General features: G+C 42.3%; 1 protein-coding gene across 1 annotated transcript in view; it reads right to left on the bottom strand.

The window, feature by feature from the left end:
• Map3k5 (mitogen-activated protein kinase kinase kinase 5) overlaps positions 1-26360 on the bottom strand; it is a 280474-nt gene that overhangs the window by 171248 nt on the left and 82866 nt on the right. The window contains exon 2 of the mRNA XM_045158755.1: positions 14264-14403. Coding sequence (XP_045014690.1) covers positions 14264-14403 — 140 coding nt within the window. The remainder of the gene's footprint in view (positions 1-14263; positions 14404-26360) is intronic.

Below are 26360 nucleotides of genomic sequence, written 5' to 3'. Positions count from 1 at the left end.
TTGTTATGATCAGGAATAAAAAACATGTTATGCTGAAGCTGGTAAACAATCATAAAACACACTCTAGACTTCTCTTTCCTAACCATTTTACTTCTTGTTTAGAAAGTATCTCTTGGTGGGAGAACTCGACACATAAAATTTTGGCAGGAACGTCAAAGATAAAAGACCCTAAAGCAATGCTTGCTTGACTGCCATGAAGATCAACGTATGTATAGTGAACAAAAAGGTTGGCTCACTGCAAAATTTCCTATTCTTTGAGGTATTTAATCTCAGCTTAGGAAGGGAGTCTCCCATCCAAGTACAAACCAGACCCAACTCTGCTTAGCTTCCAAGATCGCTTGCACTCATGGTGCCACAGCTATGACTACAAGGCTCTCTATAAATGAAGCTGCACCCCCATTAATCTATTCTACTTACATATATACAATACTAACCTATTAAGTACCCTCCTCCCTTCCTTTCTCTTCCCCTTATATCTCCTTTTTAACTTACTGGTCTCTGCTACTGAGTTTTTTCCTTCTCGCACAGAAGCCCAGTCCCGGAGGTGAAAAGGCCCAAAGTGAGGTCAGGGGAAGAGATCGAGTAAAGGAAAGGTGGAGGGAGGGCTAATCAAAATCTAAGAGGATGCAAATAATTCATATGGAATCCTCCGGTTTCGGACAATGGAACACTCAGGAGCCATAGATCGTTGTTAGAAAATTTTCAGTGCCAGGGATAGGATACCTCCAGTGAGTTGTTGGCCAGGGAGGTCCCTGATGCCCCCAAAACATTATAGGCCATTGCCGAGGCCCTTGGTTTCCCACCAGGAATTGATGGTAAGGTCTATTGCTGAAGACTCCACATACTTGGGCTGCAAGGCCACTGAGAAATCCTGAACTGATAACCTCCTCCATGTAGACCAGCTGACAGAAAGCTGTAAGAAGCCATTCTACATGTAGTTCAATGGGAGAAAGAGATACCACCAGTGAAGATACTCAACAGTGGACACTGCAAGCCTTATAATGGGCCAGCCAGGCCAAATGAGCCAATGGGTACAATAGTGGCATGTCTGTCATGGTGGAAACCAACTGCCCTCCAATTGGACTGGAGGCCTGCTCCATGGGGGGAATACATCCCTGATACTGAAAACTTAAAACAAGGGTAGTCGTGAGCCCTAGGGGTGTAACATCTGCTGATGTCTGGAAAAATGTATATACTATGCTTATCAAACTGCCCAATAAGCACTTCTCTTAATATTTATACCCTTATATTAATGCTACTCTCACTTTGGGTAGAGAATCTTCTCTTTTCAGATGGCAGTGACCTTGGGATGACTCAGAAGGTATCATAGTGCTGGAAAGAAGTGACTGGAGTACTGAGTAACATCTCGATCACACCTTCCAAGGCTCAGGGTCTAATACGGAAAAAGGTGGCGGAAAGAATGTAAGAGCCAAAGGAAGGGTAGGACTCCTTACAACGAGCTCCCTCCAGATATAAAATGGCCTGGATGTCCATGACCTCATAGTGCTTGACACTACCTACACAAGACCATCATAAGAGGAGGAAAAGATCATGACATCAAAATAAAAGAGAGACTGATTGAGATGGGGAGGCGATATGATGGAGAATGGAGTTTCAAAGGGGAAAGTGGGGGGGGAGGGAGGGTATTACCATGGGATTTTTTTTTTTTTTTTTTTTTTTTTTTTTTTTTTTTTTTGGTTTTTCGAGGTAGGGTCTCACTCTAGCCCAGGCTGACCTGGAATTCACAATGGAGTCTCAGGGTGGCCTCGAACTCATGGCAATCTTCCTACCTCTGCCTCCCGAGTGCTGGGATTAAAGGCGTGCGCCACCATGCCCGGCTATGGATATTTTCTATAGTCATGGAAAATGTTAATAAAAATTGAGAAAAATAAATAAATAAATAAATGCAGCTGCACCTGGTGGGATGACCTAGTTATCATGATGGCACCTGTCACTCCCTGTGTACTGCTGCTTTTCCTTTTAACAAGATGACAGTAAGTATCTGAGGTGGGGATGGAGGTTAAAGAGAATGAGGAAGGAAAGCAAGGCCATTATCTCATTCCGTCCACAGACAATGCCTTAGAAGACGTTAAGGTGGCCAACTAAATCCCTGTGGGGTCAGGAGCTTCAGAGGAAATCTCCACAAAGCCCTGCTACGTGCATGACCTGCTGTTTCCCAAACGGCCTTTCTTGGGGCTGGAGGGATGGCTCAGCAGTTAAAGACACTCCCTACCAAACTGTCTCTCTCTCCTCAATGTGAGATGGAATAACTATAGTTCAGATGAACGTTGGAACAACAGAAAAGCTGCCTGTGAAGTGAGTGTATGTGATGCACTGTCAGACATGGGAGAGGACAGGGGGCCAATGTCTGTTTTACATTTTTATTTATTATTATTTATTTGCAAGGAGAGAGGGAGGGCGAATGGGCATGCTAGGGCCTCCTACCCCTGCAAACAAACTCCAGATGCATTTGTGTGCATCTGGCTTTATGTGGGTACTGGTGAATTGAACCCAGGCTGCAGGCCTTTCAAGCAAGTGCCCTTAACCAAAGAGCCATCTCTACCGTCCCAGAGTGCCAATTTAAAAACAAAACAAATCAAAACAACAACAACAAAAAACCCTGCTGATTCTAAGAGATGGTTAGCAAAAGTAAGGAAGAGGACCAGAGGCAGCACTGTGAGAAGTGGGGCCAGTATTTCCAGTTCACAAATTGTTAGACCTCTTTATAGGCTCATATTTCAAGTGACATTAAAAAAAAAAAAAACCCCTTTATAGTGTGTACTTTGCACTATTGACTAAGCTGATAATACTTAAGGTGTTGAAAAGAATCCAGGAGAAATCTATTCTTATTTTTGTTTTGGTTTTCGAGGTAGGGTCTCACTCTGGCCTAGGCTGACCTGTAATTAACTATGTAGTCTCAGGGTGGCCTCAAATTTACAGTGATCCTCCCACCTCTGCCTCCCGAGTGCTGGGATTAGAGGCGTGCGCCACCACGCCCGGCAGAAATCTCTTCTTAAAGCCAGACCTGCCACTGTATGCCCATGTAATCCCAGTACTCAGGGGGTGGTGGTAGGAGGATCGGGAGTTCAAGGATAGCCTTAGCTACATATGGAGCTTAAGGCCAACCTGGGCTACATTAGACCCTGTCTCCACTCTCCCCCACCAAAATGAAAAGGAAAAAATTAAAACCATATTATTAAATGAAGAGCCATTATGTTTTGGAAAAATAAAAAAAATTAATTTCAAGCATAATTCACATTAAAACTAAACTTATCTTACTTGTTTTGGTGAGAGACAACCATCTTAACAGCTCAGTTGATAAAGTGCTTGCATTGCAAGCACAAGGTCTCAAGTTCAATCCTCAGAATCCACATTAAGAAAAGCAAATAAAGAAAAGTCTTGCCAGGAGTGGTGGTGCACACTAACAGTGCCAGTATTCGGGAGGCAGAGGTAGGAGGATCACTGTAAGTTCTAGGCCAGTCTGAGACTCCATAGTGAATTCCAGGCCAGCCTGGGCTAGAGTGAGACTCTACCTCAAAAACACACAAAAAAAAAATAGTCCTGAAAAAAATATGCTTTTATGGGCTTATAAACACTTTGGAAACTGAGTAGCTTTAGCTGGTACAGGTAAGAATTCAATGTGTACTTAAATTACTTGTGAAAAAAACCTTGATGTCCTAATTTACTATAAACTGGTATAAATATTTAAATTTCTTTTAAAGGTTTTGTTTATTTTTATTTATTTATTTGAGAGAGATAGAGAAAGAGGCAGAGAGAGAAAGAGAAAGAGAGTGAGAGAGACAGAATGGGCACACCAGGGCCTCCAGCCCCTGCATGCACCACCTTGTGCATCTGGCTTACACAGGTCCTGGGGAATCGAGCCTTGAACCAGGGACCTTAGGCTTCACAGGCAAGCGCTTAACCTCTAAGCCATCTCTCCAGCCCAATAGTCAAAATTTTTAACATGAACACCATTACTCTTTTTGAAGTTAACCATTTGATTCAAGATATTAATGGGAATCAGAAAAGCAGATTTAATGTCCAATTCCATGCACAAGAGCTGTAAGGGAGATGAAATTCTTCTGTATCTGAAGGTAAAAGTCAAGGTTAACGGAAGCATGGAACTGCTCAAAGGAGCAACTGGGATAATTCTCAAGGTCCGTCCCCATGAAACATGAATGAATGATACCCCACTGTATGTACAAGCTCTTTGTATACATGTTCCTCTGTGGATGGATAACTTCTGCCTTTTGGCTCTTGTGAATAATGTTGCTAGAAACATGGCATACAAATGTTTCTTTCCTATCTTGGTCACATTACTTGTGTGTATATATCCAGAAGAAGAATGGCTGGATTATATGGCAAGTCTATTTTTAAAAATATTTTAATTATTCTCCCCCTCTCCCCTCTATCTCTCTCCTCTCAAACTCTTGTATATTAGTTATCTTTTTCCTCAATTTCTTAGTGGACACTGACCTGTAACCCCCACTTCCAGCTTGGGCCTACAATCCACAATGAGCTTTTGATCAGAGAAACCTACAAGGTTTCCCAAAACAATGACAGACTTCTGTCAGAGTAATTGATGACCCACCAAAGGCCAGTGGTAAGACCCTATTGCTGAAGACTCCATACACAGCTGACACATAAAATGGAATGACATGGCTGGAAGCCAGGAGAGAGTCAGTCCCCAGACAGTCAGCGTGTCTAGTGCCAGAAGGTGCTACATAGGCGACTGGGGGAATGTTTAACCTAAGTAGCAACAATTAACCGGATGTGATACCCACACAAGTGCAATAGTGGTACACAGCCATGGTGAGGAATCAATTGCTCTTGATTTGGCTAACTGATCCACTCAGTGGTACTAGACCCTTAGCTGGAGCTGGGAAACAAGTCAGAACCATACCCAAACACAAGCCCACTCTACAATATCAAGCTACCATCAATCACGGGGTATAAGAGGGCCTACACCTATCAAACTGTCTATCAAAAAAGTAAGTGTTATCTCAATTTTCTGGGTGCTAACTTACTCTCCGTTGGAGAATCTGCTTCTCTTTTCCAGATAGATGCAGATCCTAAGAAGAGAGCTGCCCCAACATACCTCAGAAGGGGCCCAACTAAAACTAAGGACAACTGACGAAATAAGCAAGGGTGATGTTTTCCTGTGAACTGGATACCAGCACAAAGGGGAAGGAGATCAATGCAGAGAAAAATCAACTCCTACCAAATCAGAGAGCCAGAGCCTAAGAGGCCCCCAACACCTCAGCACTGAAGCAGACCAAAAATGAACCCAACATGGCTCAGGGAAATCTTGCGGAAGAGGGGGCGGAAAGAATGTCAGAGTTACATGTTGGGTCATGATTTTCAGAGACATTTATCATACTAATAACTGGGGGCTAACTCCACAATGCACGACCCATTTACATCAACAAGGAGGGTCTAATGGGAGGGGGTAGATCACAGATGAGCCTAAATAATGGTACCAAACTGCCTGTATTTACTGAAAAGAAAACTAATAAATTAAATTAAAAAAAAATATTTTAATTATTTATTTGAGGGGGTGGAGAAAGAGAGAGAATGGGCACACCAGGGCCTCCAGCTGCTGCAAACAAACTTCAGATGCATGCACCACCTTGTGCATCTGGTTTGTGTGGATCCTGGGGAATCGAACCTGGGTCCTTTGGTTGTGAAGGCAACTCCCTTAATCACCAAGCCATCTTTCCAGCCCTACAAGCCTATTTTTAATGTTCTGACAAAATCCATAGTGTTACAATCAGCTGATATTTTTGCATGTGTGTGCATGTGTGTGTGTGTGTGTGTGTGTGTGTGTGTGTGTGTGGTGAGGGTTTTTGTACATTTGTGCACTTGCACAGGAAGGCCAGTGGTCAAGGTCAGATGTCCTTCTTGGCTGCAGTTCACCTTATTCTTTGAGACAGGGTCTCTCACTGAAGCTAGAGCTCACCTATTCCAGTAGTCTAGCCAGCCAGCAAGCCCTAGGGATCCTCCTGTCCCCTCCCCAGCCCTGGGGATTTCAGGCGTACACCATCACCCACGGCGTTTCATGTGAGTGCTGGGTACCCAAGCTCACGTCATTAGGTGCACACAGCAGGCATTTTACCTCCTGAACTAGCTCCTCAGGCCTCCAGATGGCCAATTTCTAAAGGATAATTTAGGGATGGTGTCACAAATTTTGGTTTGGGCGCATGAACTTTGTAGTGTCACTTTTTTTAGTGAGATGCCAATCTTGAAATTGATGCATGCTTTGAGGCAGAGGAAGGGTCTCAGGAATGGCATGGGGCACACTCAGCAAGACGGTGGAGGGTCAGCGTGTGGATCACCTGCTGCGCGTGTAAAGGAAACGCTCATCTGTGAAGCACTGCTCAGCAGTGGCTTAAGAGAAAATACAACCAGATCTCTTGAACAGCAATCATCTAACGTTGTCATTAGGACACCAGCTGAGTCACCGCAGCTAATTTACATATCCTTCTCTAGAGAAGCACTTCTTTTGCAATGGGTAAAATGGGAATAAAGCTGATTTACGTGCAAAAGAGGCAAACAGCCAAACACAGCTGAGGCTTGCTAACCACAATGAGGGCATTCGGAAGAAGAAACTAAAAATATTTGGGGCTTCAAATGCCCAAAATGTGTGTAATGAATAAAGAAAACAATAAGAAATATATAACCTTCCCATTCAAGTCACAGTTAATTATGTAGAGTTTCAGGTATATAAAAATCTAAAAGTTAGTACATTGCACACATTAGCTACCACCTATGTGAAATAAAAAACATTACATTGTAGATTTAGCTGACTTACTCTCTCTGTTCTATCCCACTGCCCTCTCCCAAACTATTTGACTGTTTACAATTCCCTTAAGTAACTATCCTTCAGTAATGCAGATGTGCACAGTGGCATCGTTATACATAATTATATTTTTGTATGGCTGTTATTATAGCATACACATGTAATTTGATTTCCCCATTGTTTGTGATATAGATAGACCTGTAAAACACTAGCTGATTCACCTGAAGTGATCTATCATATTCTACTGAATGAGAACCATGAGGTAATTATTCACTCTCATAATAGCTATTTGCCATTTCCATAATGTTACATAAACCACCTTAATGGTATCTCATTATGCATGTATGATGTTTTTTTAGAATATATATCTGGGGTCAAAATTATTCAGTCTCTCTGATACGTGCACTTGACATATTAGGTATGGCAAACTTGCTCTTCAGAAAGTTTTGCCAGGAAACTCCTCCAACGGGTATGTACACATCCCACTTATGACCGCTTTGCCGTTTGTGTTATATTTATATTGTAAGAGGTGACTTTTCTTAAATGCAGTTTAGGCGGGCCTTCTCCTACTGAGCCACACTCTGAGCCCTTACAAGAACTTCTATCAACTCTCTGGTGGGGTGCAGTAGCATTTCTTTGTTTGGCTGTGGTCTGTCTTATAAGCAGCATTGTTTAACATGGGTGGGGAGTGTCCCCAGATGAAGGCGTTAGAGAAGGTGGTGGAAGCAAAGATCACAAGAATTATTGCAGCTGAGAGCTGTGCTCTAAAGGGATTTCTGGGGCTGGAGAGATGGCGTAGCGGTTAAGCGCTTGCCTGTGAAGCCTAAGGACCCCGGTTCGAGGCTCGGTTCCCCAGGTCCCATGTTAGCCAGATGCACAAGGGGGCACACGTGTCTGGAGTTCATTTGCAGAGGCTGGAAGCCCTGGCGCGCCCATTCTCTCTCTCTCCCTCTATCTGTCTTTCTCTCTGTGTCTGTCGCTCTCAAATAAATAAATAAAAATTTAAAAAAATAAAATAAAATAAAGGGATTTCTGGTAGAGCCAGAATTGGTTGTTGAGGATCAGAATATGACATCCCAAAGGGTGACTCTCTGACATGTTATGAACACTTTGAACTAAAAGGCCGTTTCAGAGCCAAGGTCTCTCTGACCTTTACCTGCCCCTAGTATCTCTCTCTATCTCTCTTCCTCTGAACCTTCTTTATCTATCTAAAGGTCACATCTTCTGGAAGATCAAGCAGCAGGAAGAAAGATTGCAACTACCACTACCCACCACACTCAGAGCCCAGGTGAACTTTATCTCTGGTTACTGTCTAACCTTGGGCCAATTTAACTCACCTAAAAATTATCTTCTCTCTGGCCTGGAATGTAACTCAGTGGTGGAGAAGTTGCCTGGCATCAAACCCTAGGCTGAATCCTTAGCATAGCAAAAAAGAAAAAATAAAATCATTCACTCTCTAAATTGCATACATCCTCCACGAACTTCCCTCTCTCCCATGAAGAGAGCAGGGTTCAACCCTCTGCCATTCTTTGAGTGTACCTGTGTGATCCTGTGTGCTCAAACATTAATGATTCTGTATGCCTCTTCTGTTAACCTGCATGTGGCTGTCTTTTTCAGCAGATCCGATTATCAAACTGCCAGAGGATGGATGGGAACTTCTTTTCTGAGATCAAAGAGCTCATTGGCCAGTGGAGTCCAGACATTCTTTCTCATCCCTGGGAGATCCCAAGCAGATGTCTGATTATTTAGCAAAATGAAATATGTCAGAAAAAAGCTGCTAGTGTTTCTTATTTTCTCACAAATGTAAATCTCAGGATACAGAATTAGTAACCAGTAGTAGGTTCAAGAAGCATACCCATAGTTAAGGAAACCATGAAAAATTTGTTGTTATAATCCTAAAGAAAAAAAAAAAAAGAATCGACTTCCCTCAAAGTCAAATGTTTTTAAATAGTTTAGATATCTCATTTTTTACTACCAATATACCCATTTTATTGAAAGTATACAAGATGATTAAGATTCTACATCTTCTATCAAGTGACAATTTGGGCATAGATTTTAAGTACTTTCATAGTTCCCATTAATTAGTTATCAAGAAGCTCAAATTGTAAAAGAGATTTTTTTTTTTTTTCCTTCTTGATAATATGTCGCCACAGAGATATTGCTGTCTTCAACCAACTCGGAGCAGAAGATGAAATCAAGCCTTACTTGCTTGCTATGCAAAGACTCAATCAGAGGGAAGCTGGACATGTGACAAGAATGGTACTCAAATTCCATTTTTGCTCTGGGGACAGAGAGAAAGTGGCTCCCTTCTCTTACCTGCCTAACCCTTCCATGCTGTGTTATTTTAAATATCTGTTAGTTCACTAAAGCTTTCCTTTGTGATGGTGAATGGCAGAGATAGCAACAGAGTTACAGCTATCCCCAAGTACAACATAAACAAATAAAATGAAACACACAACCACCATCTACATACACAGCACCTTTTCTCAGTGGCAGAACCTCAGGACTTAGAAGAAAATTGCTGAACTGCAGAAAAAAATCTATCCCACATCTTTCCATCTTTACAACCAGCCTACTTAAGTTACCTGGCTAGAAACAGTCTAAATAAGAAAATGGTAGCCGGGCGTGGTGACGCACGCCTTTAATCCCAGCACTTGGGAGGCAGAGGTAAGAGGATCGCCGTGAGTTCGAGCCCACCCTGAGGCTCCATAGTGAATTGCAGGAGAGCCTGGGCTAGAGAGAGACCCTACCTCGAAAAACAAAAGAAAGAAAGAAAGAAAGAAAGAAGGAAGGAAGGAAGGAAGGAAGGAAGGAAGGAAGGAAGGAAGGAAGGAAAGAGAGAAAGAAAGAAAGAGAGAAAGAAAGAAAGAAAGAAAGAAAGAAAGAAAGAAAGAAAGAAAGAAAGAAAGAAAGAAAGAAAGAAAAGACAGTCATGTACCCTCCTTGGTCTTTTATCTTTAGGAGTTAGGCATGTAAAAAAAGAGAATGAAGTGATCAGGCCAATAAGTATCTGTCAAAAGGCAATTGTACTTCAGATGGCTTCAGCCCACCAAGTGTGTTAGGGTTCCCCACCTTTAATCAATTCATTTACTTCTCAGTGGATTCCATAGTGAATTCCAGGTCAGCTGGGCTAAGCATGACCCTACCTCAGAAAACAACAACAACAAAAACAAAAAAAAAAAAGAAAATGGTAAAAATTAAATTTCATGGAGGGGAAAAGACAAAAGAAAGAAAAGATACAAGCTGCTTGGACCAAGCCAGGAGGCAGAGTTCATGGCTTTTCTAAATGAACACACTTAGGAGGAACCTCTGCTGTACTTTTACCAGGGGCAGTTGTCCCTGGGCATTCATGGGGATTGATTCTTAAGGATACCTTAAGGATAGTAAAGTCTGCAGATGTTCGAGTCCTTATACAATCGGGCACAGTATTTGCCTATAACTTATATAATCCTCCCATTTACTTTAAACCATCTCTAGGTTACATATCAGGACTCATAGAATTCAAAGGCTATGTAAAGAGTTGTCACACTATACTTACAAGGAAAAAAAGGATGCACATATTCAGTTAAGATACATTTTTTGATGTTTTTTTGAGGTAGGGTCTCACTCTGGCCCAGGCTGACCTGGAATTCACTATGTAGCCTCAGGGTGGCCTCGAACTCATGGCGATCCTCCTACCTCTACCTCCCGAGTGCTAGGATTAAAGGCGTGTGCCACCATGCCCCGCTCAGATACAATTTTTAGACAAAAATATTTCCCACCCATGGCTGGTTAAAACTTCAGGACATGCACACACAGAAGGGTAACTACCACATGACAATCAGCTTTAGAGTCAGGCCGACCTGTCCCAGATGGTCCTGAGTGTATCCCTTTGAGAAGTGACTGTGTAGATCCTCAGTTTGCAACTTTATGAGATGACAATACAATAGATACCTGGTAAAGCTATATGATAAATTAAATGTTCAAATGTACTTGCACACCTTGACAGGCTGCACGCGCCAGTGCAATAGTGGTACACAGCCTCGGTGGGTAAATAATAGCTTTCTGATTGGCCAAGACATCTGCTCAGTGTAAAGGAATCCATATCTGGAATTGGGAACCAGATCAGAATCCTATGGCAACAAAGATTATGCTCTCCAGTGTCAAACTCTCACTAGTCTTTGGCTAAAAGAGGGGTTACATACATCAAATTTTCCCTAAATCAATAACACTCATCCCATTTAAACTATGCTGACTTCACTCTCTGTTGGAAAATCTCTTCTTTCTCAGAAGGTAGCAAGACCCGAGGAGATAAACTCCCCTTCGCATTTCAGGCAGGCCACAGCTGAAACCACAGAGGAATTGGAGATATGAACAAGAGCTCTGCTTCCAGGCTGAACCTAATAATCCATGCCAGGGGGAAGGAGACAGACCCTGAGGACACTCAACACCTACCAAAGCAGAGATTCAGAGGCTCCTAAGAGCTCATCGCTGAAGTCGACTTAAAACTCATCCACTACTGCTCAGGGAATTTTGTAGAAGAGGGGTCGGAAAGATTGTAAGAGTCACAGGTTGAGGCATCATGCGCAGTCATTCCCTTCCCCCAGAAATATCTGACTGCTGCTCCCACAAAGCATGACCCACAATCCCATAGGGAATACCTGGAACCCCGCTGAGGAGCCTTTCCAATGGGATGGGGGCAGGGACGAGGGAAAACAGGGTACCAACACATGATGCATCCATATGAAATATGTTGTTAATAATAATAATAAACACAAAAACTGAACATATGTGACTCAGAACAATAAATCATCAAAACTAAAATGTACGTGTACAAAGCAGCACATGCCTAGTATCCAGTAACTGCTTAGGCAGAAGCAGAAGCTACATATACTACAATAAGTAAGCATCACTAGGTAACACTAGTTTTTTTTTTTAATATTTTTGTTTGTTTGTTTATTTATTTATTTATTTATTTATTTGAAAGTGACAGAGAGAGAGATGGGGAGAGAAAGAGACAAATAAAGAGGGAATGGGCGCGCCAGGGCTTACAGCCACTGCAACGAACTCCAGACACGTGCGGCCCCTTGTGCATCTGGCTAACGTGGTCCTGGGGCTAACGTGGGTCCTGGGGCAACGAGCCTCGAACCGGGGTCCTTAAGCTTCACAGGTAAGCGCTTAACCGCTAAGCCATCTCTCCAGCCCAACACTAGTTTTTAAAAGAACTATTTCATTCAAACACCAGTAATACTCCTACACAAAGGCCGACTGAAAACAACTTTGCCAATTTACTTGTCCTATGCAAATGTATGGTAAGATTAGCTTTATGTCCATCCTCTGAAATGTAACAGTAAGCTGGATGTGGTGGTGCATGCTCATGATCTCAGCAGTCAGAAAACAGAGGTAGAAGGGTTGTGGCAAGAATGGAGGCTAGCTTATTCTACATAGCACGTTCTAGGCCAGTTATGGTTACATAGCAAGACTCCTTTTGTTTTTTTTAAAAAAAATTTTTTTAAGTAAATTTTTTTAAAATTATTTTTATTTATGTATTTGAGAGAGAGAGAAAGGAAGAGAGAGGGAGACAGACAGAGAGAGAGAGAGAATGGGCATGCCAGGACCTCCAGCCACTGCATATGAAGTCCAGACACATGCACCACCTTGTGCATTTGGCTTACATAGGCCCTAGGGAATTGAACCTGGGTCCTTTGGCTTTGCAGGCAAGCACCTTAACCACTAAACCATCCATCCAGCCCTCCCCCAAACTTTTAATTGATGAATAAAACATTTATTTACCTAGAAAAGACTGGTCATAAAATAAATTAACCAGATGCTACTAGGACAAAGGCAAAAATGGCATGGAGTAAAAAGTCTCCAATGTAATACTTCTTGCTTAAAAGGAGTATAATCCCAAGGAAAAAAGAAATAATTTCTTTCATCAACTGCTAGAATGTTGTAACTAACAGCAAATCAACTGTTTAATTAAAAATACAGTCATGGGACTAGAGAGATGGCTCAGCAGTTAAAGGCACTTGCTTGCAAAGCCTGATAGCTCAAGTTCAATTCCCCAGTATCCATGTAAAGCCAGATGCACAAAGTGGCACATGTGTCTGGAGTCCATGTGTCTGGAGTTCTTTTGCAGCAGCAGGAGACCTTCGTGTACTCTCTCTGTCTCTCCCCTCCAGTCTCTTTCTCTCTCTAATAAATAAATAAAAGTTTAAAAAAATCAATCCGCAAATTTAACCATGCAGCAACTAAAGGGGCAAAACTGAAGGAAAACTAAGCAGGGTTTCCTTAAAGGATCATAAGCCAGGTAAGAAACAGAGTTAGACCACAGAGGAGAAAATTTCTTAGGACTCTTCTGGGATGGATATGTCTGCCAATCCCCACCCAGCATGATCAGTGCCTGGCATGCAGAAAATGGGTTTATCCAATGAAACTGCAGTAATTTTCAGAGAAAGAAACATTTCATATGCTTTAATACTTAGATGGAAACAAAATGCTACTAAAAACAAAATAAGATAGTCTTGCAAGGAGTCTTGGTTGGAGATCTTCATTCAGAGTGCTCAGCCATTAGAAGCATGTGGTAAATTTTAGCGTTCCATGTCACATGTCCATGGGAATTGGAAGAGAGACGAGAAAAGGTCACATGAAGCTGGCTGTAAGTTTCACAGGCCCAGCAAGAGTTTCACTGAACAATGACATGCTTTCTAAAGAATCACACGATGATGTGAAAAATCACTTAGCCTACAAAGCATTTCAGTGCACATTTGCATGAAGGAAGTGTCTTTATATTAGGTATGTTCCCTATTAATGAAGAGAATGACATAGGACAGGTTGAATATTGTAGACAAAATACCAAGCTTTTGTTTCCCTCTCCCATTTTAATTGAATTTATACTAGTGGAAAAAAAAATGGGAGAATTTCTAATCAGACCACTTTCAAGTAGGAAGTATGCTTTTAGTTGGAGCCAACTGGGCACAACAAACCTTCCAATAGTGAGGCGAGGCTGGGACTATCTTAGGTGATCTTTTCTTTCTTCATGGGGTGGATTGAGAACTTCCTGTTTCACGTTTGCTGTTGTTGTTGCTTGCTATGCTTTGGCTTTTTGAGAGCAAATCTCTCTATGTGGCCTGAACTCAGTACGTAGCCCAGGCTGGCTTAGAGCTCACGACCCTCCTGCCCCAGCCTCCCAAAGAGCTGAGATTATAGGGGCACACCCCATCACCTGGCTATTGATGACTTCCTATTAACACAGTCTTGCTGGCTGCAATGTGACCTAGATCTTTTCTTTTCTACTTGTGTATGGTCATATTTCTACACTGAATTCTAAGTAGACCTCATAATTAGACTAAGTAATTGGTGCCCAGTTGCCACATTGACAAAAGCATCTTCCACAAACATAAGATACTTAAGATGTTTTGGCTGACAAAGATGTCTCCTGACTTCTGGAGCTGAAGTTAGATACTGAGAGCACAAGAAAGGTACCTTCAGGGACTGCAGCGAGTCAGAGTTAGTGTCACAGTAGAGGATGATGTTGTTGGCCATACTGAAGCTTTCTCGCACTCCAAGGTGGTAAAACAAGGACGGCTGCCGGAAGGCATCGCTCATCTCCACCACAGCGATATCTGCAAGCAGAGAACAAGGTCCCCAAAAGATGACACCTGTATCATGACCAATAAGAACATTTGGGTTTCAAAAACTTAGCATTCAAAAGAGGAAATAAGGGCTGCAGAGATGACTTAGCAGTTCAGGTGCTTGCCTGTGAAGCCTAACTACTCAGGTTCAATTCTTTAGGTCCTACGTTAGCCAGATGCACAAGGGGAGCACCTGCGTCTGGAGTTCATTTGCAGTGGCTGGAGGCCCTGGCGTGCCCATCCTCTCTCTTTCTCTCCAATAAATAAATAAATAAATGTATATATTAAATTAAATCTTAAGAATAGAGGAAATAAGAGGGATTTTCCCTCCCCATTTACCACTGGGTTTTGAATTCACAGTTCCACCAAGAGGGGATTTATGAAAGTCAACAAACCTGTGTTTTCTTAAATAAGAATTAAAGTAAATATTGCTTATAATTATTTCAATTAAGGAAAGCTTGCAATGGTGGGAAGCAGAAGCTCATGTTCTTTGTCAAATTTCCACATGAAGACTGCAGGAAGGTAGTGAAAGGGGATTCTGATCAACTGTCAATGAGTTTGTGCTCCTTCAGGCACATACCCAAGAAGGCCATGTTTTCCCTCACACGTGGGGCCTAGATTTACAACTACAGGTGTATATGTGTGTATTTCATGTATGGTGTTTGCAGGTCACAAAACTAAGAAGGAATTATGAGAGGAAGATGAGATCTTAAGGGAGATGGGAAATAGGGAGAGTTATAAAATATAATGCAATATGAACACAGAGGGAGAGACTATGTGAAGAAAGAGAAACAGCTTGAGGGGGAGGGAGCATTGGAAAGGGGAACAAATGAGAACAAAATATAATAGCACTATATATGAAGATGTCAAAATTAATCTCGTGACTTTATATTTTAAGCTAAAAATTAATAGAATTATAAAAGTAACTTTACAACCAAAAAAAAAAACTTTTAAAAGATAATACAGATCAGTAGCAGACATAAGATGGCACTTAAAAGTAAGTAAATTTGTTAATCTACATCTAGGTTTTAGAATAAATAAATTATGATATGGGAAGTTCTTGGCAATTATGATCAAGAAAAATAAGTGTAGAACATTCTGACTAGGAAGAGCAATATTACCACAGGTACAAATTATTCCAAAGCTCAAAAATGACTGACATCATCTCTAACAGAGAACCCTAACACAAGAATTGAATAATACTGTCAGTCACAAAAATAAAACTTAGATTTTTCTCAAACTAATTTATACAAGCCGATAAAAATTGAATGAAAACATAACAAAATGTACTAAGTATTATATGATAAAACCACTAGATTGTGAGTTTAAAATTTATCTGGGGTATGCAAGGATGATTCAATTAAAATAATCATAAGCATTTCTATTGATGTTCCAAGTATAAACATTAAAAATAAAAAAAGTTTCTTATTAAAAAGAACTGGAAAATGGGTTGAGCAGATATAGCTCCATGTTAGTATACTTAGTATGTATAAAATTCTGAATTCAATCCCTAGCAACACACACACATACACACACACACACACACACACGAATTGCAAGCTAAAAGTATTAGCACATTCTTAAAATTAAGCATAGTAAGTACCAACTTTATGCTTATAGGTATGCCCCATATTATAGAATGGTTTTCTAAAGATCTCTACCAAATGCAATAAGATTTTTATAAAGAGATATAATTCTGTAAAATAATATACCAAATATTCACCACTTAGAGATGTTATGGTTAGCTACCTCAAATAAAACAAAACAAAAAGAATAGAGTTGTTTGAATAATGGTGAGAAGTACTAACACAATTTTAAAAAAAAATTTTTTTGGTTTATTTTTATTTATTTATTTGAGAGTGACAGACAGAGAAAGAGGCAGAGAGAGAGAGAGAGAGAGAGAGAGAGAATGGGTGCACCAGGGCTTCGAGCCTCTGCAAACGAACTCCAGACGCGTGCGCTCCGTTGTGCATCTGGCTAACGTGGGTCCTGGGGAATTGAGCCTCGAACCGGGGTCCTTAGGCTTCACAGGCAAGTGCTTAACCGCTAAACCATCTCTCCAGCCCTACTAACACAATTTAATGAGGTGTCAAGATGCAAAATTATGAAAAGGAAGCACTGTGAGAAGACAGCTTAGCTGGCAAGGTAAGTGTTTGCCTTGTAAGTATGAAGCCCCAAGTTCAACCCTCAGAACTCACATTAAAAAACCTAAACATAGTCACTTGTACTATCAGCACTGGAGAGGCGGAGGCAAGTGGATCCTGGTCTTGGCTGGCTAGCTAGTGCAGCGTAACTGGCAATTTCCGGGCCAATGAGAGACCCTGTCTACAAAAAAACTAAATCGACCAAATAACAATAAAAATAAAGATAGCACCTGTGAGAAATGCCACCTGAGGCTGTCTTCTGACATCCATATGCACGCACACACACATGCACAGACATCCACAAACATATGAACATGCACAAACACACACATATGCACACACAACATGAAAAACAAAATACTTCTTTTAAATAAAGACAATGAACAGAGGGCTGGAAAGATGGCTGACCACTTAAGGCGCCAGCCTGTAAAGCCTAATGACCTGGGCTCAATTCCCTAGTATCCTCTTAAAGCCAGATGCACAAGGGTCACATGCATCTTGAGATCTTTAGCAGTGGCTGGAGGCCCTGGTGCACTAATCCTGCCTCTCTTCTGTCTCTACCTGTGTATAAAGACAATAAACATTTATAAAGCTATTAGTAAGACAGAGCTCATTCATAATTATAATAAAAATATTAAGATAAATTTGTTACGTATAATATTTGTGATGAAATACAGTGTATAATATTTGATAATGAAAAAGTAAATATCTTTAAAAATCACCTCTTTTTAATGAAATTATTTTTTAAATTTTTTTGTTTATTTTTATTTATTTGAGCGTGACAGAGAGAAAGAGAAAGAGAGAGAGAGAGAGGAAGAGAGAGAGGAAGAGAGAGAGGAAGAGAGAGAGAGAGAATGGGCGCACCAGGGCCTCCAGCCACTACAAAAGAAATCCAGACGTGTGCGCCCCCTTGTGCATCTGGCTAACGTGGGTCCTGGGGAATCAGGCCTTGAACCAGGGACCTTAGGCTTCACAGGCAAGCGCTTAACTGCTAAGGCATCTCCCCAGCCCTAAAAATCCTCTCTTGATCAATTTAAACAAAAATTGATAAAAAGTTACAATAAGAAGGCAAATTTTTAAATGGTAAATAAACATAAAAATATTCTTTACTCCTAATAAATGCGCATTAAACCAATCACCAAGCGCTGATTTTTATTTGTCTAACAGTCAGACAAAGTGATATTTTAAAACAGCCAGTGAAATGCAGAAAAATGATACTCATGGTTGTGTGTGGCGGCACACACCTTTAGTCCCAGCACTTGGGAAGCAGAGGTAGGAGGATCACTATGAACTCAAGGCCAATTTGGGTCTACAGAGTGAGTTCCAGGTCAGCCTGGGCTAGAGTGAGACCCTACCTCAAAAGAAAAAGAAGCAAAAGCTATTTGAAGCTGGGAATGGTAGCACATGTGTGTAATCCTAGCACTCCACAGGCTGAGGAAGGAGGCTGCCCTGAGTTTAAGGACAGCCTGGGGCATGGTATGAACCTGTCTCAAAAATAAAGCAAACAAACAAACTGAAACAATCTGACATTGAATCAGGTGTCAAGGAGCTTCAAAAACAAATATTTTTCTCTTCCCCAAGGCCAAAATCGAATTGAGTACTCTTTAATGTAAAGAAAGACTTTTCTGCTGGGGTCCTTAGCATTTATACATCAAAAATCAACCCATGAAACAAATGAATCATTGCATCCCACTCACTCAGGCATCTGTCTCCTGCCCCCTGCAGCTTCCGCCTGCCAGGTACCAGCCCTCAACAGTCACACGGCTTTAAAAGGGACCAAGCAGAGAGTGGGGCTGAAAGCAACCAAACACAAAAGTGCACCATGAAAAGTAAGAGCTAAGTAAAGAAAAAAAAAAAAAAAAAAAAAAAAAAGCCAGCTAAGGTAACCAAGTGGGTGGGGAGTTTCCGGAGAAATGACTCTGGAATTTAAGTTAAAAAAAAAAGTTGCAGGTTTTCAGATAAAAAAAAAGTAGACATTTAAAATAAACCATGTAAACAAAGTGACATCTATCTATTAGATCTGAATGTTGAAGAAGGAACTGTTCAATCCACAAATGTGTGCAGTGGAGGACATTACAAAGTACTTGTTGCTTGCATTTTAAAATACTTTAATCCAAAATGGGCGTGGTGGCACATGCCTTTAATCTCAGCACCTGGGAGGCAGAGGTAGGAGGATCGCCGTGAGTTCGAGGCTACCCTGAGACTATATAGTGAATTTCAGGGCAGCCTGGGCTAGAGTGAGACCCTGCCTTGAAAAAACAAACAAACAAAACCTTTAATCCAGTATATGGCTTTGTTCCTATTTCAAATTCAGATGAATGATTCGTTCTAAGATGTTATTCAACTTTTTTAAGTTTATTTTTTAATTCCCTTACGGAACTATGCACACCCTTTGTGTCTGATCTATAGTTTGGTGGCTTCTCAGAAGTGCCCGTGCACACCACCTCTCTCAGACTGATTACTTGCCTCCCTCCCTCCAAGAACCTCTCTCACACTCTCCTTTTGCCATTCATTTTCCAACCCAGTCCCAACACCTGACAACCATGGATTTGATTACTATCTATAATTCTGACTTTCTTAGAATCCCATAGAAATGAATCATAAAATAGGGAGACTTTAGGGTTTAGTTTTGTTCACCCATCAAAAGGTATTTGAGAGTCATCCATGGATATTCATTCACAGGTAGAAGGAAGGGGTTTGGGTCTGGAACCTTTGAATAAAACTGCTATGGACCTAAGACAAGGTCTTGTACAGACATGTGCCTCTGTTTGTGTTGGGCAGTACCTAGAAACGAGGTTACTGGGCCTTATGGTAAGTAGATCTTTCAATTTAGTAAGAAGATGTCAATTTTCCCCAAAGTAACGATATTGAACAGGTAAACATGGCCAAAAACAAAAAGCCAAAAATCAAAATCAGAACTCCACATGAACAATCAGACCAAGACTTAGTGACTTCTGATACTCTTTTAAATATCTATCTATCTATCTATCTATCTATCTATCTATCTATCTATCTATCTGTATATGTGTGTATATATATGTGTATGTGTATATATATATATATATATATATATGTATGTATGTATGTATGTATGTATGTATGTATAATTTTTATTTACTTGAGAGAGATAGAGAAAGAGGCAGAGAGAGAATGGGCATGCCAGGGCCTCTAGCCATTGCAAATGAACTCCATTGCAAATGCGCCACCTTGTATATCTGGCTTAGGCAGGTACTAGGGAATCCAACCTGGGTTCATAGGCTTTGCACGCAAGTGCCTTAAATGCTGAGCCACCTCTACAGCCCGACTTATGACACTTTATATCAACAAACAGATGACAGCCTTACTCCTAATAACATTTGGTGTCTCATCACATCTGGCCAGTCTCAGAAAGAACGAATAATGTTAAAAGTTTTCCTACTTGGGCTGGAGAAATGGCTTAGTGGTTAAGTGCTTGCCTGTGAAGCCTAAGGACCCTGGTTTGAGGCTTGATTCCCCAGGACCCACATTAGCCAGATGCATAAGGTGGCGCATGTGTCTGGAGTTCATATGCAGTGGCTGGAGGCCCTGGCACGCCCATTCTCTCTCTCTCCCTCTTTGTCTATCTGTCGCTCTCAAATAAATAAAAAAAAGAATAAAATATTTAAAAAATTTCCTACCTAATGAGATGCCCACCTCTTATCTAGTTAAATAAGCCCACAAAAATGGTCCACAAATGACCAAGTCACAAGTAACTTCTCTTAACTCCTATTAAAAAAAAAAATTCTTGGACTGGAGAGATGCCTTAGTGGTTAAGTGCTTGCTCGTGAAGCCTAAGGACCTCAGTTTGAGGCTCGATTCCCCAAGACCCACTTTAGCCAGATGCACGAGGGGACGCACGCATCTGGAGTTCTTTTGCAGTGGCTGGAGGCCCTGGCGTGCCCATTCTCTCTCTCTCTCTCTCTGCCTCTTTCTGTGTCTGTCACTCTCAAATAAATAAATAGAAATAAACACAAAAATATTTTAAAAAGAACCCCATTCTTTCCCAAGGGTGCAATTGTCTTTAAGAATTTTCCACCTGTTTCTCTACCCATAGTCTAGTCTTTCTTAGAACGTTTATATGAATTCTTGTCTAGTAAATTATTTTACCCCTATGCCTTCAGATGGCGGTCCCAGAACACTTTCGTGACCCAGATGAGGATTCTCCCCTGGCCACACTTGGGCTCTCCTCCCTCCATCTCACGTGCCTGACCGCTGACCAAGCAGCCCGTGGCAACTGAAGATTTTTGGCTGGAGCTGCTCCTCAGTACCATCCAAAGGTCTCTGGACTGTGACTCCAGACCACTGAGAGTTAAGGAGTTCTTTTCATTCCCTTGTGGAAAGTCTTACCTCCCCTTTGCAACTGATGAGCCCTGGTCAAAAAGGAGGTAGACCCCTATAGTTCGAAGGAGTGAGGGTCACGTCTTTTCCTTCCAGAAGTCTCCCTCACTTTCCACATGTGGCACAATGACAGAGTGGCTTGTGTACAAATATTGTGGGAACCACCACTTCCTCTCTCCTCTAACTCCTTTTCCCATCTGGACACTTGCCGCAGCTGACGGGGCTGTGTCCTTTCCCTTCGCAGCAAAATGTCCTGATCCGGGACACCCACTGGTCACCAGGATTTTGTTTTCTTCACAACTGTGAGTCCCCTTCTCCCTTGCTTCTGGTTTGTGACTAATTCCTTTGAGGCTTGTCTTTGTAGTGAAAGGGGGTTTCACCTCCCCTGGCTGGGAGGATCCTTTTGCTATGGGCACCCAGATAGAGATCCATCCAGATAAAGGGATGACCCAGGAGTCAGTGCAGTGAGACAGGGTGTCAACCATTTGTGGTCGGACCCATGGAGGTCTGGGATCCTCTATTTCCTTTGATTTCCCCCTGGGATGTATGCTCAAAAACTGGCCTGAGTATTTTTAAAATTTATTTTCGTTTATTTTTATTTATTTATCTGAGAGCGACAGACAGAGAGAGAAAGAGACAGATAGAGAGAGAATGGGTGTGCCAGGGCCTCCAGCCACTGTAAATGAACTCCAGACGTGCGCACCCCCTTGTGCATCTTCTAACGTGGGTCCTGGGGAATCGAGCCTCGAACTGGGATCCTTAGGCTTCACAGGCAAGCGCTTAACCGCTAAGCCACCTCTCCAGCCCCTAAGTATTTTTTTAAAGATTTATTATTTATTTGTGGTATGTGTAGTAGATAGTATGTGTGGTATGCATGTATGTGGCGTGTTCGCGTGTGTGCAGATACACACTCATATTTGGAGGCCAGAGAAGAGCGTCGAATATCCTCCTCTATCGCTCTTCCACCTTGCTTCTCTGAGACAGAATCTTGCACTGAACTTGGAGTTTGTCATTTTTCAGTTAGACAGGCTGACCAGCAAGCCTCAGTGGTCCTCTTGTCTCTGCCCCCCACTCCAGGGCTGAGTTATAGCCGTGTGTGACCACACCTGGATTTTTGTTTTGTTTTTTAAATATTTTATCTGGGCTTGGGAAATGGCTTAGCAGTTAAGGCGTTTGCCTGCGAAGCCTAAGGACTCTGGTTCAATTCTCCAGGACCCATGTAAGCCAGATGCACAGGGGGCACATGCGTCTGGAGTTCGTTTGCATGGTGGGAGGCCCTGGCATGCCCATTCTCTCTGCCTCTTCCTATCTCTCTGTCTCTCTCTCAAATAAAGAAATAAAAATATTTTATTTATTTGAGAGAGAGAAGGGGAGGGAGACAATGAGCATGTCAGGGCCTCCAGCCACTGCTGGTGAACTGCAGATGCATGAGCCCCCTTGTGCATCTGGCTTACATGGGGCCTGGAGAATTGAACCGGGATCCTTCGGCTTCGCAGGCAAACACCTTAACCACTAAGCCATCTCTTCATTCTTGTTATTTTGCTTTGTTGGTGCTTGGGATTGAACTCAGGCTTTCATGCTTGCACAACAAAAGCTCTTACCCACTAAGCTATTTCTCTGGCCCCCAAATTGATCTAAATTTGCTCCCCAGGCCCTGACCTTAAAATGCTGTCAAGTCTCTTCTGACCATGCAAGTGAGCCTCAATTTTAGCTCTCTGCCTACCTGATCACTTCCTACTGGTAGAGCATTTTTGGTTCGGGAGGGCCCCCCAAGCCTGTGAACCCCAACTTTTAGGTTCTTATGCATTATGACAAAGTATTGAGAAAACAGATTCCAAGAAGGGTAAATGATGAATTATGAGGCTTATTTTCGGGAAAACTAGTATCCAGGGAAGATTAGAAAGACTGAAGCCATAAAGGAATTCCCCTCCTTGTCCATCTGGAAAGGGGGAGGGGAGATGGGGAAAAATCTTCACGGAGAAAAGGGCCATTGGCTCATACGTATGCACATACGCGCACACGCACACATGCACACACACACGCAGCAGAACATGAGAGTGCAAGCCCTTCACCTTTACATAGAAGAAAGGTAAGAGATTAGACAGTGAAGGACCCAGCGCTTGGAGGAAACAAAGTGAGAAAGCATCTGGAAAAAAAATACACGTGAGAAACAAGGAAGAAACACCCAGGTAAATACGACGTGCCCTTCTCTTGCTAGCCTGGGGAGAGGGACTTACACACTGGTGTTTAGATTAAAAACAAGAAAACCCTCACAGGACACAGCAGGCCAAGGTGGGAGGCAGGGAGCATACACACGTGACAGACAAGCCCTCTTATGGCTCAGACATCTAATTAGGATGGACCTTGTCATCACACTCAGGTGTGTAAGAGAGAGGAACCTGATTGGCTCATGTTCCCAAGGGGCTGAGAGGGCTGCCCACCTAGGTGTGCTAGACCGGGGAAGCCATAGGGGGCGCTGTTGCTGAGGAATTGCTACCAGCATCTTGAGTGAGAATGAATCAGATGCAAGTTCTAATTTTGCCAGGCTGGACAAGGTGGCATGTCCTTTTTCTCCCTGGGTTTTGTCCTAGCTGACTGTCTACAAACATCTATCTTATTCCTATTTCTCCTTCACTACTAACAGTAACCAGTTTATTTCTTTACTCTAAGTCTATAATAAGATTCTTTTTTATTTCTTGTTTCGGTTTTTCGAGGTAGGGTCTCACTCTAGCTCAGGCTGACCTGGAATTCACTATGGAGTCTCAGGGTGGCCTTGAACTCATGGCGATCCTCCTACCTCTGCTGACTGAGTGCTGGAGTTAAAGACGTGCACCACCACACCTGGCTTAAGATTCTTTTTTTTTTTTGGCATGTGTGTGTTCATATTCTAGCTAACTTCAACAGCCTATCAAGACACCAGTGATATGTTGGATTCAGCCTGAAGGGACAGCTACAGCATTCTATGTGGGACTGGTTTGTATCTAACCTCTGACCAAGTGTGGTGGCAGCCATTCCTGACACCCAGTTTATCTGTGAGTTAGATTTCCTGTCTTTGGCTTTCCTCAATCAAAGCTGTTTTCTAAAAATGAAAAAAAAAAAAAAAAGCCGGGCATGGTGGCACACGCCTTTAATCCCAGCACTCAGGAGGCAGAGGTAGGAAGATCACCGTGAGTTCGAGGCCACCCTGAGACTCCATAGTGAATTCCAGGTCAGCCTGGGCTAGAGTGAGACCCTGCCTTGAAAACCCAAAAAAAAAAAAAAAAAAAAAAAAAAAAGCGCTCTTACCGTCACACCTTTGCCTCAGATGTAACAAAAACAAGATCCATAAAAATGCCTGACATTCCCCATTTTGGAATACTAGTCACACACAACAGGGATGGGTAACTTGGGCGCTGATCTATTCTTAGAAGACTGTTTTGGCCAATGGGAATCTCAGCTGTAAAAATGAGAATCAGAAATACCTCTCTCCTCCTACGATCTAGCCGGAGCATGGCAGCTACCGTGGAGGCACCGACGTGAGTCCTCAAAGCCAGGGCTCCTGCACCCCCTTCCTGCAGAAGCGGCAGGCCGTGCCCCATCCTTAATGAAGCTTGTTGCTTCTAGGTCAATACTTTAGGACAAGTAGGGGAAAGTCTCTCAAACGTCAAACAAAACATCAAAATAACCAGGGGTCTAAGTCAATATCTGGTACAGAGCTTCTGGCTAGGTCAGCTCCCAGGCAACTTTTCTGTTTGGGCACGGACTCCCTTAGCTCCTATCACTGCTTCTTATTGTTTGAAATTCTGCTCTGTATTCTTAGTATTTGCTTAACCTTTAGGTATGATTGGACTCTTCCAGATTACATGCCATTAAGCTCTAGATGAAATTGTTTCAGGGATATCAACCATTAACACACACACACACAGACACCTGTCTCCTAGCACCTCCACATGATGTCACCAAGACTTGCATGCCTTGTGGTTCTATGACGGTGTGGCTTCTCAGGAACAGCAGCCCTCCCCTCATCCTTGTATCCCTTCTCAGCGCTGATGCACTTGCAGAGGTAAAGGTACCTCAGTTTCTAGAAAATGATTTGTCCTTGCTGATCTGTTGAGGTGCAACTGGGATGTCGGTAAGACAAAAAGTAAAAAAAAAAAAACCAACAATAATTCCTCCAGTAGGCTGGGGAGATGGCTTAGCGGTTAAGGCACCTGCCTGCAAAACCAAGGGATCTAGGTTCAACTCCCCAGGGCCCATGTAAGCCAGATGCACAAAGGGGCACATGCATCTGGAGTTCCTTTGCAGTGGCTGGAGGCCCTGGTATGCCCACTCTCTCTCTCTCTCCTGTATCTTTCTCTCTCAAATAAATAAATAAAAATAAAATATTTTTTAAAAAAGCCCTCCAATCTCAAACAATTAGCCTCTACCTGCTTGGAGCCTGACCCAGTACACTTGCGATGCCTTATGCAAAAAATTAGGCCCTGACTCCAAATGACCCCTGGTGCCCCACCCCAAATGATTTCTTTCAGGAAGGACAAATGGTATTATAATATTTAGTACCTCACAAGCTAGTCTTGTTCTCACTCCTAATCTATTACAATAGGAGCCCCCCACCCCCCCTCCAAATAGCCCAACAGATAAGGATGAGTAACTTCTCTTAACTGCTAGAAACAGAACCTGTTCCCTCTGTGGGTAGTGGGGGAGTCTTTATTTCTGAGAATTTGCCTGCTGTCTTTCTGTCTGTACCATAATATATGTCCTTCATTAAAACTGGCATATCAATTCTGATATGGTAAATATTCTTTAAAATATTTTATTTATTTATTTGAGAGAGAAAGATATATAGAAATAGGCAGGTAGAGAGAGAATGGCCATGCCACGGCCTCTAACCACTGCAAATAAACTCCAGATGCATGCACCCCCTTGTGCATCTGGCTTATGTGGGTCCTGTGGAGTTGAACCTGGGTCCTTTAGCATTGCAGGCAAGTGCCTTAACCGCTAAGCCATCTCTCCAACCTCTGGCAAATATTTTTAATGCCACACCTTGGACTTGTCATTCTTGGCACAACATATATCACTTTGCATTCCTACCAGCAATATATGAGAGATTTCAGTTGCCCCATATCCTTGCCTGCACCTAATACTGACAGTTTTTGTTTTAAAGCCACCCTAGTCAGGCGAGATGGTTTCAGGCAAGATGGTTTACAATGATTGTCAACTCGACTGGAACTTAGAATCACCTGAGAGGGATCATTTAGACTATGTTAGCTTCTGTGTGGGTCTGTGAAGGATTATCTTGATTGGGTTAATTAAACTGGGAAGATCCACCTTAATCATGGGTGGTACTATTCCATGGGCTGAGGTCCTGACCTGTGCAAAAGGGAAAGGACTGGCTGGGCAGCAACACTCAGTGGCTCTCTGCTTCTCTGCTGCTGATGTGATGATGTGACATCAGCTTCCCGCTCCTGC

This window comes from Jaculus jaculus, chromosome 9 (assembly GCF_020740685.1).
Source record: "Jaculus jaculus isolate mJacJac1 chromosome 9, mJacJac1.mat.Y.cur, whole genome shotgun sequence".
NCBI lineage: Eukaryota > Metazoa > Chordata > Mammalia > Rodentia > Dipodidae > Jaculus > Jaculus jaculus.
The sequence above is the reverse complement of the archived record's forward strand: the minus strand, read 5'-3'. Positions and strand labels throughout refer to the sequence as shown.